The 20,727-nt window shown below is 35.8% G+C and overlaps 1 protein-coding gene across 1 annotated transcript in view; it reads left to right on the top strand.

Annotated features, from left to right (window-relative positions):
* Positions 1–12,361, top strand: part of LOC107186698 — an 18,766-nt gene extending 6,405 nt beyond the window's left edge. The window contains exons 3-5 of the mRNA XM_015574629.1: positions 1,639–2,093; positions 7,530–7,827; positions 12,083–12,361. Coding sequence (XP_015430115.1) covers positions 1,639–2,093; positions 7,530–7,827; positions 12,083–12,361 — 1,032 coding nt within the window. The remainder of the gene's footprint in view (positions 1–1,638; positions 2,094–7,529; positions 7,828–12,082) is intronic.
* The last annotated feature ends 8,366 nt before the right edge of the window (positions 12,362–20,727 follow it).

Genomic DNA, 20,727 nt, shown 5'->3' on the forward strand with positions numbered 1-20,727 from the left:
AAGAGCCCCTTACCACTTGGTAAATTTATTTCAAGTACTGAAATAAATGTTAAACTAAATGTTAGTTTGACACAAATTCCAATAACCCCCGAGACCAAATGGTAGGAGGCTCTTCCTCTATGCAGCTTATTCCTTTAGCGGAAGCAGAGTTTGCTCGTGAAGGTAGATAAACATATGATATAACCGGAATTATAGTTGTTGATTCTGGCATGTTGTAAAAAGTAGAATAAATGTATTTTCAGACCATCTGAAATGATTTAATACCTATTATCAGTTATATGGTACGTCACAATTGGTAACACAATTTGGTCACCAATGACGACCATATTGAATGTCTACCGCGAATACAAAAATTCTTCATTAAATATTCTGTTTTAATGAAATGATCGAACCGTGCGTCAGTAAAATTTTATTTCGTACTATTGACCACTAATGGAAGTACCTACTTTTACATCTGAATATAATAATCATGCGTTTCATTGGTTCGTTTACGCAGTGGAGTATAGACCGCTTATTCGGAAACCTGTCACGACGAGCCGAATGGGTCAGAATATAATGAAACTAATCTAAAAATAACCATCAATCAAACAGAAAATTTTATCCTGGGGGAGAATAAGCGTGTCAGACAGGAAAATACGAATTACTCTCTAGGGGTGCGCCGCCGAAAATGATAGCAAAAGGGTTGCGTGACGGTCATCTTGCTGGGGTTAATAACTGCCCGAACGTCCCCAATTTTCGGTGAACAACATAAATATACACTGCATGATCCATTAGGTACTTCATTTTCGTACCATCATGATACTTTCTGTGGAAAATGGAAAAGGAAGTAAAATATACAGGGCGATCACAACACGCAGAACCTAATTTAATAAAATAGAAATCTTAATATAGTCTAATGATACCTTCATTAGATGATATAAATGTTTGTTTAACTCTCACTTTCGCGAATTGGTATATGAAGATATAAATTTATCTAACCATACACAGTTTAACAATCACAATAGTAATCCACGCTTGGTGATCAACTTTATATTAATCTTACTATCCTTCACTAACGTTTACAAACATATTTACTGCCGAGTGTGTTAATTTGGCTCTCGATTTCCCTCCATTAAATTATTTTACATTAAAATGACAATCAGCCGTGACTAGATTATGGATTTTATGCATTTACAGCCTATAGGGCTTTGTGAAATACTATAAAAGACAAAATATTCATCAGATTATTCTGAACACGATTGAGAAAAGCAAGAAGTTTTTACATTTACTCTCGTCTTTATGAATTACTTTATAAAATGTTATTTTTTATAAAAATCCACGGTCCATCCATGGCTAGCGAAGGTACAAATAGAATAGTCAATTTCGGTCATTTGGTGACCATCATAATAACGAATCTACTAAAATTCGTTAAAATAATCAGTAAACACTTCTTTGACGGGACCATTGCACTAATGACTTACAGATCAGACGGGATATCTTGAAAATAATATTCATCCGATTCAATTTTGCGTCAACCCTAATAGAAAGTAGTATTCAATTAGACTTATAGCGTCATCCAGTGTTAAGGTATTTCAGAATAACACAATGTTCCTTCCTTTACCTTCACCTCATTCGAATGTATCTACCCTATATTTTCAGGTGAACGTGGCCGCCTTGAAAAAATACAACTGCAACAACGGCAGCGAGTGTAGCGTTCTCTCGGGGGTATTTAACTGCAACCTGGGCCATTGCGCGAATTTGAGCGAGCTGATGCTCTGCCATCACAAAGCCGATGGGATCGTGGTCGACAGCGAAAAGGACAACATGAAACTGAACGGTTTCTTCAGCTGTCAGAGCTCCAGATGCACGAAAATCAAGACCCCCTTCAGCTGCGATCGATACTGCCCGAAAATCTCCACGTCCGATGCGAACGTGTTCCTAATGCAAGCGGACAATGTGATCACCGCAAGGTGCGAACGAGGATTGGCCTTGAACAGAGCGAACGGGAATCTACCGGGAACTAGGCTAACCACGCCTGAAATAATTTGGGACAGCCAGAACGGCAGCATAATTGCCAGTTGTATGGCCGTTAGCAAAGAAGGAAGAGTCATAAGGTAAGGATTAAAAATCGATCCTTAGTTTTTGTTAATGTATGATCTTGCCTTAGACGTGACTAGAGTAATTAGTTACAATCTGTAAGTGACTAAATGATCTTTGTACACTGAGAAATTCGATAATTTACACCCAATTTGTAATTAATTACTAGTTACGTCGCAAAGTCTGCAGCTTAAGTGCTTTAGTGTTTTAAGAATTCACACGCTGATTTAATTTTGTGTAAATAATTGAGGGAAAAATATACAACCTGAAATGAATTCTATGGTGATTACCACACGAATCTTTTAAGCTAATTTTAGAATACTTTATATGCATTATTTAAACAAATCATCTTTATCACTAGACTACGAATTTTATTCATTTATAGCATACACGATACATCTTTAGAATTCACTATGCATAAAAGTTTGTGAACATTGATGAAGTTCTTATTTTCTTTGGAACCTGGTCGAGTAGTAAAGAAAGTAATCAGATCTGGCTCTAGTTCCTGTAAATTAACTCTTAAAAATCAATATTTGCATAAACATCCGCAGTTTATTCGTCACTAGTTAGTACAGCTTCTTACACGGAGAGGATTAATGGAACTTTTAGAACATGTAGCAAGCTTCTTCCTCTTTTTAAATCCCCTCTCATCCATATAAGGGCAGACACTCGAAAGTTTTTGGGTTATATGCTCTAAAAGTTCTTCGCGTGACTTAAATACTAGGTTGCCTAACCCCATGGTTTCTACCGTGACGGCCAAAGTTCAAACACGTCCAAGAATCTTTGAAAGGGATGCAATAGTAATAAACCCTTCCAAAGTTTTATGGACCTATTCGAGACGTATTTGAACTGTCTATCACAGTAGGAACCATGGACGTTACCCCGAACATACACGCCTGTGAATAATCGGCCAACATAATTTCTATTTAAGTCACGTAGAAAACTTCGAAAGTAAATAATTCACAAACTTCCAAATAACTACCCTTGTATGGGAAATGATTTGTAAATACGTAGAAACCTACAACATGTCCTAAAAGTTTTTTTAAAATCGGTGACCCGAAGATGGCGCCCTCTCCGTATTAATGTGATATCGTAAGTGTAACTTCTGAAGCACCACCTTCAGGAAAATTAAATATTCTTTTCATTGGCCAAGAAGAACTTCTATCCATTAATTTGTCGTTTGTTATTAAGAATTCATGAATATTACCGACCTGCTCAAGTATAAAATATGATTGCTTCATGATCACATTTAGGTCCTTCCAAACACAACCGAAATAGAATGGAAACCTCGAATGAGGGTCTAAAGCACGTTTAGCACATTTTTCGAAAAAGCGGTTCTTACGTTACCCTATATTCGGTAAGTTGTCATAAATTTCTCCTGTGCCTTAGTCCCTTCTTCCATATAAACAACCAACAGAACAGCTAGAGGACATAACATTTAAAAGCCCTACTTTTAAGTTGTGCTTTATATCATTCGTCCATAAGGTTCACACACATAAAGTGCTTCTTGTATTCAAAATTAAATCGCCTTTTGGCAAAATATTGTTTGAAGCCACGAAGCTGGCTTCGCATTATAACTGAAGATACCTCCGACTTCGAGAATCGATTGTAGATCGGTCAATCGTTTCGCTGACAACCGCCAGTATATAAAAGAAGAAAGTCTCTGACATGACATGAAAGAGAACAGACGCACCATAATTAAATTGTACATATTTGAATATAATTAACATTGTACAGTTGTACAATTGTAAATAAACGTTGTGTTGTGTTCTATAAATAAACTGTTATGTCGTGTGGCGGAACGCCAAGGCGTAACAATATCTACAACCTGTGTATACTAAAACAGGGACTGTAGAACCATACTTAACCGTTAATTCAACGTTGACGAAAATGTGCTAAAGACCCTTATTCGAGGTTTCCATTCAATTATTCAAAAATCACCAATAACATGATTCCGTCTTGGTTCCATTCAAAGCCACGGAGACACAACCGAAACTATTTAAAAAATCTCCGTGATAAACCATTGCATAACACAAATTCCAATAGATTAGTCGATATCCGCAAACTACACGAATCATCCTCGCGCGATAGAGATTCCAAGTGCAAATCCATTGGGATAGGGGTGAGCTAGTATCAGCGTGGTGGTCGTCTAAGGGCGTAATTAAGATGTCAGGGAGCAAACCACCGCGAGTGTGTACGTATTATTGACCTGAATGGGTGCAGGCCTCAGCCGTTACGATCAGAGTGATCACGAGAGGAGAAACGCGGGCAAGGAGAGTTCGACGCATCTCTCCACGGGGTCAACGTCAGCGAACCAATAGGGAGGAGGGGGGTCGAGAGGTCCTTCCAGTTTCAACGAGTCATATTTTTCCTCCACTCGATCCAAGTGACTCGCCAAAAATGAACTTCAAGATAAGAAACGACTTGGTACACAATGGACCCACGGGAGAAATCGCCAAGGCGATATACAATGGATCGATCGCACGATCCTTCGCGTAGGGGCATCGCCATTCAGCTTCGCCATCCTTGGAATTAACGGAAAATCCTTCCAGAGCCCGTGAGCGTGAAATATGGGTATATCGGCCGGATTTGCGTCATAATCACATTCGACCGATTCTGTTTGCCTTGCAATCGTATCGAAATTTCACGCATCGATGCCCGTCAATGGGGGTCACGTTATGGGGTTCAGCCTCGTGAATGGCGAACAATTCAGACGGATTGATGGACCGGAAATTTTCTAAGATATTCGGAGTACAATGATGGAGTCGATGACGTCACGTCGAGGAGATTTGGGTATTTTTTCTTGGGTGGATTTCCTGAATGCTTTTTAGTAAAGATTGTTGTTGTGAGACTGTTTGTTAGTTGAATTTTGTGTAACGGACTTCGTTAGACATGGGAGGAATCGAGTGATTCGTTAGGCAAAATGAGCTGAAATTTTTAGAAGTATGTATTGGGTCAGTGCAGACGTTTTGATGGATTTTCTGTAGATAATATTATCGACATGGTGTTGTGTAAACAGTAAACTGTTATGTTAATATGTTATGTGTCAATGTCAATGTAAAACAGTGAAATATTCTTTAGAACAAAAATTGACGCTATAGAGGATGTTACATTGTTTAAAATAAAATTGCAAACGAGTTTCTGGACGTTAATTTTGAATTAAGAGATGTAAACATTACAAACATCGTAAAAAAAATTTGTGATCTGTTTAGAGAAACTATTATGTCAATGCTGCTCTGTATAGCTATAACTTATTATCATAATTTAATAATATAAATTCCATAATCATAATAATAATAACGAAAAATTTGTTCATTACCGTCAAAATTTCCATTAAAAATACTTATGTTGTAGATAAATCATTATGTATTTCATGAAATTATTATTAATTTATAATTGAAATTATTATATTTGTATAATATTTCAGAGCGAAACTCATAATAACTTTTGCATTCGCGTGTGAGTATAAATGTTTCTGAATATAAATAGCTACCCTGTCTGACTGCTGTCGAGTATTTCTACTTGAAACGAACACAAAATCGCACGGGACTATCACTTTTCCATCTGCCTTGCTATTTTCGGGTTGTATATTACTATTCTTGCGAGTATTGTTACTCACAAGTAGAAAGAAAACCTTCGTATAAATAAAAATGAGTTTAATTCATAATGCAAAGAACACATGTATTCAAATAAACTACAATAAATTAATTATTTGTAGTGACAGACTACTGTATCACTACCAATGTTTATAAATATTAAGACAAGTAAAAATCAGTAACAGAAAGACTTGACTAAACAGTGTACTTCACCATCCTATATAACATTTATCAATAAAGAGTTTGTAAAGCTACTCAAATAGAAAATTATTAAAATACTATAGAGTAATGGAAATAATTATTCTAATACTTCTAAAAGCTTCTACAATCAAAGTACATAATAGTTTACACTCTTTGCAAATAAAATAAAATTATCTGGAAAATGGACTACAATTCTTACTTTGTACACACGTAGTATCCAAAATTATTTATGCAAACATAAGAAATTTGTTGAGGTAAAGGGGCCATTCGCGAAAACTACCCTGGAAGTCTACCGAGCAATATATGTTTCTGGGTTAATTGGATTCTTACAGGTGTGTCCGGTATTAATTACTCCCTATCAGTGACACGTGACGTTTTCGCATACTCTCTTTTCTTGGGAAGCTAGAAGACACCGATAAGGGTATTTCCATGGCAACCATTGATCCCGTGGCACTACCCGATCCACCCGAACGCCACGGTTTTTCTGGCTCGCGTGTGTTTCCCCCGGCGCGTTTCTTTTATTTCAGATGACTCGTACTGCTCTTGCTTTTTCATTTTGCACGAATGTGTGTCTTGTCAGGCCACCGACGAAGACAGTCGAGACACGACTGCAGACGGGAAAGTAAGGAAAAGTTATTACGCGGTCCAATACCAAGGAACAGTCTTTCTTCGGAATGTGTATTCGAGCCATCACGGTACTATAGAGAAAATCCCGCTCGAAAGCATTTTACGACCGGAAAACGAGTCGAGAAGTAGTAGTTTTGTCGAAAGTACTGTCCTTTTATCTTCACCGTTTGCTTTATGGCGAAATATTATTCCAAAGAAAAAAGATATAGTATTAATACTTGGATCAAAATGCTATGGATTTCAATTTACTTTGATTATACATAGTTTAATTTGTATAATGTTACGAAGACAATTTCAGAAATTTTGCATGTTCTGCTATTGCACCGAGGATAATAGTCGCCTTATTTGTATACAGGATTAGTTTAGAATGGGATTTTCCATGTCTACCTGAATAAGAAATTAAAATAAAGTTAATCTGAAATGTATGAATATATTAGTCAAATATTCAATTCCTCGTGGGTTTGACAAATTTTCATAGGATAAATAAGACACTTTCTCCTTATCTAATGAAGTTTCGCAGAAATTTCTGCAAGAACTTAGTATTTCTGAGAAAGATGAAATTTAGTAACAATTGCGTCTGTTGTCACAATTAATATCGAAGATCATACACTTGATTTCCCAAGTTCAAATAGAAATCTAGGTATACAAATTTTCATTGTAATAATAAGTATATCGTTAGACTGTAGACTTCATAAGCCTACGATATGTGGAAATATGCGAAGCTCAATAAAACACAGTAATTGATAATATTTAATAAAACCACTAGTAAAGTGTCACCTATATGGTGCACAAACTCCTACATCATTTCTGCAAAATAGATCCCGAAAAACAGAAATTCACATGAACATCCGTAGTCTAGATACTATCCTTTCATCTTCATATTCGTTTACATGCCATCACTTTTGTTTTACGGTTTCAAGAACGATGTAATGTACATTTCTGAAGTAACAAGGTCGTAAAGAAAGAGACCATCGATACAATTCCCAAAGGTTGCTCCGTAAATCCTGTTTCTGATTTCCCTTTTCGCAGGACACAGGACTGCGTCAACGGCACCTTGTTAAAAGAGATCACGGTGCCGCAGCCGTACATCAATTTTACGAGCTTTCTGAATATATACGAGAAGAGCTTGCAGTATCCCGTGGACCCGACGAACGCCTACGTGCCGGCTCAACGATCACTCACGATCTACAATAGTTCCCGTCTGAACATCAACCTCGACGGCTGCGTCAACACACTCAAGGGGGAATGTAAAGATTTTCTTGCCAGTCACGGCCGGGACGGCGACAATCAGACGGCGCAGAGTAGATACCCATGTTACTATAATAAGGTACGAATATTTTCTGGAGAAAAACTCTTCAATTTTCGAACCATGAAACAGACGGACCACCTTTCTATAAAACGTGGTCTTAACTCTGTTGAAGGTTCAGGATTCGCATAAACGGTCAGGAGGTGATTCTTTGTGCAAAAATACAGTAAATCCTGGATGAGTGTCCGAATGTTCCTCAGCACTGAACATTAAATATTTCATGAACTAATTGGCATATGCGGCTGAAACAAATATCATTGGCTTCAGAATTCCAAGCTCTATCACTGTGATAAGCATCAGTAAAAATCCAGCGTTACACTTGGGGACCTCTCCTTGTCAGTGCAGAGGAAACTTCGAACACTTATCGAGGATTTAACTGTAAATGAAATGTGGGGAATAAGATTTTTTATTAGAGGCTTAGTTTTCGAGAAAATCGATTTTAGAACCTCATGTCAAACGCGTATATCATGCGGAGAATAAATAGAAACAGAATGCAGTCAACAGACGCGTTAGCCAATTCAATTGCGCGCGTATACAGTGTGGCTCAGGTCTTTAAAAAAGAAATAACATTTTTTCGGTTGATGCTTCGTTTTTCAGATAATCAAATTTGAAAATTTGTTGGGTACACGGCCAATTGAATAGGACTTGACTAACATGTCTGTCCACTGCATTCCGTTTCTACTTACTACCACGACGAATACACGCATTTCAGATTAATTTTCAAATTTGAATATCTCGAAAACGAAACTTCAAATGAAAGCAATTTGTTCTTTTTTCGACTTACTTTTCTTATAGAATCACATCCTACCCGATTATACTACCCAACTTGAGACACCCTGTATGCAACAGATTTTCAAATTAGATTATTTCGGAAAGGAAGCCTCGACTGAAAAAATTTTATTCTACATTTTTTATTCATTTTTGCATAAGGAAGCACGTTACGCCCACTTGTACTATCCTTTTGCCTGCGCTCTGTGTATTAGGGTCGTGAACAATAAGTGGCTAATGGTCGTGTCCATTCAAATTTAGATTATATCTCTGTATAGTTCGCAGAGTCACGGATCGAAATTCTGTTCAATACAATTCATTGGAAACCTGCAAACTCAAGTTTTGCTAATTCTGTATATTTTATAGCAGGGGCTGCGATGTACTTAACATGTTCAGACGACCATTTATTTTACCATAAACGCTTGATATAAAACTGCAAAACAAAAAACAGCTATAGTCAAACCAACTTCTTCTATATTCTGCTCGACTTTAAAAAGAATTTAATGGGTGCAAACAATCTAAAGAACGTAGGTAGGTTGAATTTCGGACAAGTGACGTATTTTGCTATAATTATACCATTAATTTTTTAAAATCGTATCATCCCTATTATCGCAACCGGTATGTATATTTTTAAAAATGAATTTTCTTTAATGCGTTAAGTTCTATGAGGGCCATTGGTATGACACTTAACACGAAACAAAGAGTAATCCCTATAAACATTGCAATACTATTAACTACCACAGTATACGATGATACAGCTCGATTCAGTAATTTTATAGAATATTTCATTTTTATTTGTTCAGAACACAGAAGTGTCGAAATAGAAATTGCAATTGAATTCAACTCAACAATTGAAATTAGAAGAAATTAAAGCTCGATTAAGAACCTACAACCTAATAATTATTATAAATAAAAGTAATACAATTATTTACAGGTCACTTCGTCATCAGATTCATACCATTCCACCGTATTATTTCAATTAGTTCCGCGCTACTTGCTTCAGAAAGTGTAACTGTTTGCCCTGTGGCCAGCAACTATGTATAGTCACCAACGACGAAAATGTTTGCATACGCTACTTGAAGCACACTCGCAACAGGGTTGCACGTGAACCACAGAACACGATGAATAATATAAGCTCGTGCAAGTTAAATTCACGGCTGTCCGTTGAAAATTTAGCAAGCGCGCGTGCAAGAGTCCTTAGGAAATTTCACAGCGTAACTTCGATCTTATCTGAGTACGAGCTAACATGTTCCAACAGCCATTTAGTACCCATCGACCTGAAAATTTCTCTAAAAAATCAATTTATTGCAGGGACTAATAATAGCTAGATGTCCCATAGTTATCAACACGAAAATTAAAAAACACATTATTTCGTTTATTGCAAGATAAAGGTTCATTGAAATTACTCATCGAGCCACGATCCACGCTGAATAAAATGGGTCAGTGATCATGCAACACCTTTTGTCAGTTTGCTCTTCGAAACGTTGAAAGGCTCGTCATTTTTTCCCATTGTTACCGGAAACGAGATATACACGGTAACTGTATTCCGGTCTTGTAATTCGAAAGAAATCCTTGAATACAATTCCAGTCGTTCCGTCTGACGCTTTACTCGAAGGAAAAAGTTTCTCTCCTCTGTTCCACGTCGACGGGAATTAACTTCAATTTAACGGAACGTCTCGATATAATTCGTTCGCAATTTTAATGTGTTACAGCGGGAAGTGAAATGTCGCGATAACGACTGAGAAATTAAATTACTAAAGTGATCACACGGCGATGAAAGCGCAGTGTGCAATTTCCGTAATGAAACTATTCCTGTGGCGGTGGTTCGCGTTGTTTCGCTTCCCATTGCTGGGCTTCGTGTTTCAGGGGAAATTCATATATTCATTTTTCACGGAAAGAAGAAAGGAAATCAATGTTTTTCGTCTTTCTTGGCGACCATTTTGAATTAATTGAAAGTTGTAGTCAAACATTAAGTTAAGGGAAAGTAGCTGTATGAGAATGTTAAGATTACTAGTATTCTTACAAAGAATAAATGATGAATATATTTATTATTTTATTAGCGAAATGGCAAACGACAAATATATAGAAAATATTTTGCGATATCACTGAATGCGATATACTTGGAATTTTTCATCAGATAAATTGACGACCATGTGGATTATCCCAAAAAATTAACTCAACATTAATTCAGCATATAAATATGTAAATAAAAAGTACACGTAAGACTGATAAAGTCGAGTATTTTCAGTTGGATAATATTAATCTTCATAAATCAAAAAAGACGTACAAGGAATGACTTTATAGTTAAAAATGGTGTAAAAATTTTAGACAGATGGCGGAGGAAAACAACAGGAAGAAAGCTTCAATTTTTCATCGAGTATTTCTGCCTAAGCTACTAGAAGTAACCTGAATCTCAAGTTTGATGGATATTTCTTCTTCCTTTCCTCGCTGTTATGAATCTTTCGAGCAGGTTAAATCCCCCCTTTCATCGATCACTCACTGAATTTCAGTTGTATCGCGTGTCTTCCTGCGATCACTGAACAATTTGTCACGAAGAAAAATACTGACAATACCGTCGTTCATACTATCTCTTAAAATTATTTCATCCAAGACACAAAATTCAAATAACATTTTCTAACCTAAATTTATTAAGACGTCACCCGTATGTCTGAAGTAAAAAATACTTTGGATTTCATTGTTTAATCGCTCACCAGAGAGTAACGCATGATTTATTTCACTCTTAACCTTTTCATTCCCAAATTATTCAAGAATTACAAAATAAATATTTTCTTGTATTTTTGTCTGTATTACATGACATAAAAATGATTCACAAGGAACACTTTTAACGTTCGAAAGTGTTAGACAACTTTTTTACTTTCATCGCAGTTAGTAAAGTTATTATACAGGGTGAACCACGAATCGTGATGAGTAGAGATTACTCTGTTATTAGTAGTCCGACTGAAAATGTTTTTATAAGGTATAGCATGGTTTTAAGAGAGCTTTAACGTGGTTATAGCAAATTTTTTGTCAATAATCTAAACATAATTTCACCACATCCACACCCCATTAACCACCTTATCATCATCATTTCTAACCCACGCGAAATCCATACGTAAGAGTCATCAGCAAAATAGCGCTTAACGTGTTAAGGAATAACCATAGAATGAAAATACTTCTAAAATTCATTTAATATGAAAACTTACAGACACTCTTATTACTGCGCAAAACTAACCAAATTGTGGGTGATTCCATCCCAGAAATATCCGACAGTTCCTACATTACGTGCTCTCTGGGATACATGTCTGGCTAAGAATTAATCCATAAAAGAAATCTGAAAATATCCGAACATCACTTCACCACATCCTCGCTCCATTAACCACTCTATCATCATGATCTCTAACCCACGCATCAGCAATTACTCAACGGGTCTTCTCCGCCTCCATACCATCGTTCCTTTTTTCTCCAAGACCCCATGTGCGATCGACCCATACGGCGTATATTGTTCCAGAACGACTCGTTCTTCGTCGTGGCACGTTTCGACCTCAACAAGACGAGGACGGAATTGCTGATCGCGATCATCGTGCCGTCCGGCCTGTTCGTAATCAGTCTGACCACGCTGGTGATCATCACCCGTTCGGTCCAGGTTGGCGACGACGCAAAGATGCGTTGCCGTTACTGCGTGGACAAACAGGAGACGGAGGGCGAGGACGAGGGTCTGGTCGAGGCGACGCCCTCCTCGTCCCAAGGTCAGATGAACGAGAACGAGATCAAGAGCATGGCGCTCTAGCAGTTTAAGCCGCCCGGGACGAGCAGCGTGCTACGTTACGAGAGGGTGCCATTGATCGACACCGACGAAGCTGAGGACTCGTTTTAACGGGGGGTGGCAACGGCGACGAGCAACGTCGAGCTCTCTCCGATTAAAATTACAGCGGGATCTGATCGATGCCGGGCGACAGAGGGGAAAGAAGAGGGAAGGGAAATTGTTCACCGTGAACCCTTCCGTCGTGTTTTCATCGGCGACGCTGGCTGGTCGAATCGATCACCGAGGAATCAACTGTCAAGTGTACCGGTGAACGTTACCTCGAGGGGAGAGGATTAATTGAAGTATGTTTTTTCTTTCGCCTAGAAACCTTGCGACGACAGTATGCGCATGTTCCACCGACGGAGACTTTAACGAACCTCCGGTTGGGAAATTCGAACCAGTGATCGTGATCGTTAGAGGTTGCTTGAGACTGAAAGGGAGGGGTTCGAATGGAAACGGTAATGTGAATAATCACTGAATCGATTAATGTTTCAGTGAATTGCGGATGAGGATTGAATATTTGGGTTTGGAGATGGTAATGGGGGATTGGGTACGCGTAAATGTGCGTAGACACTGGAGAGTGGAATTTGTTGGGAGATGATATTAATGAATTGTTGTGATCGGTAATGGTCCTTGATCGTTTTGCTATGGACAGATTGTAGTTGTTCTTTGTTAAATAATTGACCACGCTGCTTGGCTCGATTTTGTGTGAAAATGTCTATTAATGGATGTAAAAATTGATTGTGTTAGGTCCGATCCAAATTCAAGCGTTCGTCGTGGAAATGTTAGGAAAGTGCAGATGGATGTAGACCAAACCCAAGATGCCCGCTATCAGATTTTTAACTAGAAATTTCTAGTAATTATACACTGGAAATACTTTCTGAGTACCCTGACAAAATTATAAATGAGAATTAAAGAATTGAAAAGAACACCGTTTTGCAAATTGCTTTCAGCTGAATATGTGTCTCAAGGGGAACGGACATGTTGTCCCGAAAGAGAAGTTACAGAAAAAACGAAGACTGATTTTTCGGTGACTATGGCCATTAAAGTTAAAATACTGAAACCCCATGGATCATTCGGTAATCGAGTTTGTCGTGATGCACTGTCTGCGAGAGCGCACAACAAATTGTGTTCGAAGGTAATAGTAGTCATCGTAGAAATCAAATAGGGAACCAACCGAAACATTTTTAATCCAGCACAAACAAATGCTTATGGCGAATGGTAAGTAGCGAGAATAGAATGGAGATTTCGATAGATCTCAGGTGGTCTTCCCGAAGTAAGAAGATGGATGTGGTGGAGAAGCAGAATATTTAATGTAATTCCCATTTAAGGGGCCAAAGTAATAACATAATTGTAGGTGTACCCATGAACAATTCACTATTTTTTTTATGAGATGGTAATATAGTTCAAATTCAATGTAGCTTTCCACTTTTGTGCTTGATTCAGATCGTGTATAGTGTTAAATAATAATGATAAATGTTATTAAAGTAAAAGATCAATTATTAAAAGATCACATGTTCATGGTTTAGTTAGAGATAAGTAGTGAAAGGAAGAAAAAAATAATTAATTGCTCATTGGTACAGCTAATATCTAGATGAATATTTAGGTACGTATGTATAGTTCGCATAATCACCGATGCCTTGAACAATTTCTGACCATGCTGTCTAAACAAAACGACAAAAGTTCAACGTATGTATCAAAGTACCCCCAAAAAACTGTACAATTATGACGGAATCTTTTTCTAAACGTTCCAATTTAAGTCTCTTTTACTGAAAGAAAAAGAAAGAAAACAAGATTCTAACTCTAAGAAAACCGAAAAGACTTATTTTCAACAATCAGATCTGAGCGCAACACTAATCAAAAATTCAGAGTTCGACTGAAGTGTTTTAAGGTTTCGTGAATTTTACAAAAGACGTACAATTTCATACCATTTAGAAACGTGTCCTACGTGTTACGAATATTTTCTACGTTGTACGAGTGTTTCCTACGATACAGAAGAATAAGTACGATAAAAAGTAGAACAAAAATGGCGGCGATCCCCGCGACATCAAAATATATTTACCGAATGATTGTAAAGAATTCATTGTTTATGAGTGTGCGCGACAGTCCAAGGCACGAGCAGTGTTACCGCGATGCTTTCGATGTACAAAGTAGAATATGTATATTGTTATACTAATAATTACAATTACGATAGGCGTACATGAAGACCGACATAACGTCGGTTGATCTCGAGTTTCGAACGTCAACGAACGTCACTTGTCGTGTTTTACATTTACGGTGTTGGGAGGCGAAGTATAGAGAATATTAACACTATGACGATCTATTTCTAGTTTCGCTTTCATATTAGCCAGTTTCGCGAGTAACTTTCACCAGTGATCCGCTGTTTTTATCGACAATTTATAATACATGACTTTTATTATCTATTTAAACAAAAAAAATCAATTACTTTGAATACTTGAGAAGTACCAGTTGGCATTCGCATGACGCCACTATGACGTCATCGGTCGTCATGGTGGTTAACTGAAGTGGAGGCTACATATATAGCATTGTTAATAGTGTTTCGTATCGAGCCCGACGACTGCCTATACATAAAATTGTTTATTACATAAAGATAAGTAAACTACGGTTTTTGTGCATTTATGTCACATAGAAGTGGAATAAAAACACTAGCAAGGAGAAATAAAATTTTCACCTTACTCTTTTTCTTTCTCAACTTGACAAATGAATGCAATAAGTTTTTCTGCGACTCTGTTATTTGTGAGAAACTTATGAACGTATGAATTTGTGGAAATATCCCCAGTCTAGTGATGGAGGTAAATATTTTTGTTTTCAAAAATTATTTATTGATAATTATACTTTATGCATTAGTTTGTAATCATGCTAGAAAATGTTTACTAATGCTCTAGTTCATTTTTACCGTAGGGGTTATATAATTGCTTGGCTGATCCTGACATAAAATTAGTGTAAATATAAAGTGTAAATTAAACAAATACGATGGTAAGAGCTTTTCTCTCTGACTAAGTATATCGTCTTGTAATTGTTATTCGAAAATACTGTATTCTATGTAACATGATAAAAATTAAAGTAATGTTATTAAAGTATATTGATACTGATTGGCACGGTAATGTTTAAGATTACCTCTTCTATTCAATTCACAGTGTTGATACAAGAATATCAAACGTTAAATTTCGCTCTGTAAAAATAATTGAATAATATAAGATATTGCACATTTAAAATTTTAACAAGTTTTCTTTCTATTTTCCAAAATCTAATTCTTCTGTATGTCCCATTTAGTAATTTCAATCTCCCTCTGTTTAACAGAAAAAGGTTTTCCATTTTGTAACATCTGAAGAATTATTCAAGCCTAATCTGATCACATCGCTGTGCCAATTAATAAAAAATATAAATTTGAAGCAGGTCGCTATAATCGAATGTAATATTGTAGGTCAATGTAAAAATTTCATAATACGAACCTGTTTTTTTAAACACATACCGATGAAATACAGAATGTATTATATACACTTCATGATTATTTGTTGGACAACACAAATATTGTTATTTGTGACTAACAGGAGGCAAGTTTGTTCATGCTTAAAATCCAATAGTCAGAAAACTAGAAGGTTCATTAATGTTGCAGAGTTCTTAAAAAATTTCAATAATAACGATAAAAAAACATGAATATTCGATATGAGAAAAATTGTATTTTACTATACATGTATTTGTCAATTTTCCTTCACATTCTATAAATTTATTCTTTCAAGGACAGTTTACTTGACTGAATTTTCACAATGATCTGAAACAAAAGAGAACAACTAGCTCTGTCTCCTTTTCTCACAATATAATACAGGTCGATGTTTTAAACATAAAGGAAAACAGTGTCCTTTGAAATGTATCTATAAAATATGTAATTGATCCACTGGAACTGGAATGTTTCGAATGCATCGTGCTCTATGTGCCTTCTTCCGTTTACGCTAAAAGTCGATAAACTGTGTAGTCACTCGTGTCTTTGAATACCGTAATTCTTTCGCTACAGAATAAGAAGTGTGCAAGATATCCTTGCAATGAAATGCAAAAACGTTCACTATTCCGACCTTTCTTGGAGAACAAGAGTTGTAACTAAAAAAAGACATATTACAGGATAGGCCGAATTGATATGATAGAAAATTTATAGGTACTACAAAATACAAAGAATCTAATTTTTGGACGTATTCTATTTAAACAGCGAAGGGATTAAGCAAACCGCGTCTGAAGTGTAGTAGAAGTAACCTAATGCTCTGTGTCCACTTGAGAGTAAACTTCAGTTCTTAAAATTAAATTATGTTCTATATACCAGGGACATTAAAAAATAGAAATGAAAGAATTGCCCTGAGATCTTAGGCCTCGAAAGTAATACTCTCAAGTGGAGACAAATAACTATACTTATATACGAATGAATGTATATTTATGTTGTACTCTAATGTAACAATTTATGTTATTCGTCATCAGAATATATTTGTAACAATATATGCGTATGAATTAACTACATGTGTCGTTTATAATACAATAGTTGTTTCACAAATATTTGTTTAAATTTTTTAATATTATACACTTTTCAATTGTTCAATTTTTACGATTCGTAATATGTCGTAGTAAAGTCTCTCATGTTTGCTTCGAGAGAAATTAGACTAGAGGATGCAGAAAGTTTCACAAACTGTGATTGTTGTTTTAGAAACGAATTGAACACGTGAAAATAATACAGAAAAACATGAAAATAATAATGTTTTTTCAGGAATTAAAAATTTAATTGAATCCCATTCATCAATCTAAGGCTTCATATTGTTTATCACTTTGTATAGACACACTTTTGAGGATGCCCACCTATTATTATTAAATTTGTAAGTTCTCGTGTTAATCAGACATTATTACGTTCCACTTAAATACTTTTCAGCATGAATATTTCAAACTTCATAATTAAACTATAGGAAATAAAAAAGAACCTCGCGTGAATACGATGGAAAATCCCATTAACATAATAGCAATGAATGCACCACGCGTTGAGTTCCATTCCATGGCTTAAATCGAAGTCTCACTATAAATAAATATTCTCCCTCTGATCGCTAATGTATTCGTGTCACGCACATTTATCAGATTCTGGATGAAATTGTTTACGACGACCTACTGGGAACTTCACGATTGGTTCGACTTCGTTATAAACCGTCTCCGAACGAACCAGTTACACAAGCAAATACAGTACAGAATATTATAATAAAACTAAACAGTTGTCCTCTATAATGTCGTTAAATAGTAATTCCTACGTTTCATTCATTGCGATATTTTTCAAGAATCGAGCACAATAATCGTGCACATAGTAGCATCAGAGTATTAATGGCTGTGGTTGCGTGCCATACCACAGTTTGTGTCGAGGACACGAGTTAAAGAAGCTACGATTCGTAAAATAGAGCAGAACGATCGGTAATTATGATATATCCCGAGTTGTTTATTCCAATTTGTTGCAGAACTGGTCGCAATCTGCGATAAAAAACATTATCGTCTTTTTCCTTTAAACGAAAGAACCTTGATGATATCTGCTTACGAAAAAGGAATTTATACTGTAATTTAACTTGCAATGAAAATACAGGGTGATTAAAAATGAAGACAATATTCTGAGAAATTTAATACTCTAAATTTAAGTTTCAAATGGACAGACTTTTTTCTGTTTTAATTTCTTACAAACTAAACGCTTTGAAAGTGGTCAATCGTTCTGTAACACCCTGTATTTTAATTTCCCTTGATTTTGTATATTTTTGGGATCAATTTCTCGTTGCTTATACCTTAAACGAAAAAGTTTGAGTTTCTAATACGAAGTTCATTAACTTAATTACGTAAACTTCCCTACTTGTAATTTAAACGTTTGTATATATTTTTTGCCAAATTAAAAATGTTTACACTCTTGCTGTACTAATCGATCAAATCTTTCGATGAATATATTTCCCTGACATTGATAAAGAAGGGAATAAAGTCGGATTTCATCGAGAGTCATCAGCCTCGAAAGTAGGTCGAGATCGAGTACGTACTCGTTTACAACTGTTCAATCAATATTACTAAGAATTTTCATCAAATCGTTTCGGTGATTCAGTGATTATAAATACGCCCCCTATTTCTATCCAACCAAAATGTATGAAATTCATGACGTGAATTTCATGACATTTTACGGGGGAAAAAGAACCCTTACACTAGGCAAAGTGCAAAGCTCCATTAACCTTACACGAAGAGTTGAAACCATCAGATCGATACACTAATGTAATCAGACCTTGATACCATCTACACGCGTACCTACGCCCTGGCGATTCCTTAAAAAAGGAGTGCTCTATCCCATGTCGGTATAACAATTTGCATTTACAGTGTTGCAGGTATACTATTCAAAAATCAAAATATTAAAATATAGAATATACCGGAGAAAACTGTAACAACTTGAGCGTAATAATTTTTCCAGAATTAATTCCTTTAGCATTTTCTGTATTAATTAACCAAGAGTATCAGATTTCCTTGAACGTTATTTTCTGAAATATCAATAATCTTAATAAACCTATACTCTTCGTTAATTAGCACAGAAAATAATTTTATTCGATATTATATCTTATTTTCAATTCATTTAATTCAATCAAGTACACTTTTTAGTAAAGTTGAAGAAACTATCTTGAAGAAAATACTAAAATCTTCAAGATTGAACATTTAAGTTCCGTTTATTCAACTGGTCCGTAGTAAACAAATATGGGTTGTATAAAGTTTCTTTACTATAAATTATCATTGCAACATAAATCAATAATGATATCTAAAAACATATCTCGATACACATGAAACTATAGTTACAAAGAATACAGAATTTCTGTTGAGTCAATAATATTTTTTAACTGGTAATGCAGCATGATAATTGATATGTTTATTTTGCGATAGAAATCATTAATTGTTGTATATACTTATTCATACATTTTGAATAAATAGCAACGTTAATAGGGTTAAAAAGCCATCTTACCCTTTCTTTAAGGGTAGTTACACGCGCCAGAAATAATTTCCACCCTTCTTCTCTTTCAGCCCTTCTTAGTGCACAATCCTTTTAGCCACAGTAAACGAAACTCCTTCCTTTCACTAAGATACGAAGAAAGTTTGCGAGGTAATTCTCGATATCCGTCTCCTATTATCTCGTATTTTTCACGGTTATTGTGCACGTAAAATACCGTGGATTCCTAACGATGAAACATCCCCTCCAAGCGAACGGGGAGGTTCAACGAGTCCCGTATTTATGGCATGCTAGCTCAGGCTTAATCGCGTTAAATATACATTTTCCGGCATAACAGGCCATTAAACGTCATGGAAACTTCGAAACTCTAAACCCCAGATTGGCCTTCAAAATTTGTTGAAGACCTCAGAGAAAATGTAAAATAAGTCTGTGAAAATTTGTCAAATATTTTTGAGTACATACGTTATACGAAAAAGTTATTAAAACTAAATGTTTCGAGTCAAATTAATCATGAACAGTACAAAATTATTAACACAGTACTGTGATAAGATAACTCAATTAAGTTCTTATTGTTAAGAATAAAACTGGCTACGTATTGATTTATATACTCAGTATTCGGATAATTAGCCTACCTCTAATCACGTTCACAAGATTGCAAGTATTACGAATTTTTTTAAATGATTTAGTATCACTGATCAGTATTAACACCGTGCATAAAATGTCAGAAATAGAAAATGTCCAGTAATTTACTTAATAAAGATAATCTCAGATCTAGCTTCGAAATAGAGGTTTTAAAACGACTGATGCGTTTGTACACGCTATGATGATGTACTATCGTTCGTGGAATTTACTCTACAATACTGTGGAAAAAAAAAAGTTGTAAATATGCACGATAAATGTGCACGCATGGTGAACAATTTCCAATCAATGCACAAACATTACCACGCTAGTCCAGTGTCGCAGCGAATAAAACGAAAATCAAGAAACACGAGAAATGAATGATCGGTCGAAAGCACGGGAATCACGAATATTGCGACTCTGAATGAAAACAGAATAAACGAGGCACAACAGACGGGAACTACGAAATACAAATTGTATTATTGATGGGACACAGTTGAATGCACTCGGTAACGTAAATGGAAATCACGCAATTACGGGTCTTCGATCGATAACGGAAGGATCGTTTCGAGGAGTTCGTTGATCTGATAGGAATGAATACAACGTAGTTTTCGTTCAAACTTCATTATCAATACAATTCTATTACTATATTTTCATCGTACGATTTTAGCAAATGAACTTGAAAAATTACTTGAACAAAATTGCTTATTGTAATTCGATGTTAATTTTTAACAAG

This window comes from Dufourea novaeangliae, unplaced genomic scaffold (assembly GCF_001272555.1).
Source record: "Dufourea novaeangliae isolate 0120121106 unplaced genomic scaffold, ASM127255v1 scaffold84, whole genome shotgun sequence".
In the NCBI taxonomy this organism is placed as follows: Eukaryota; Metazoa; Arthropoda; class Insecta; order Hymenoptera; family Halictidae; genus Dufourea; species Dufourea novaeangliae.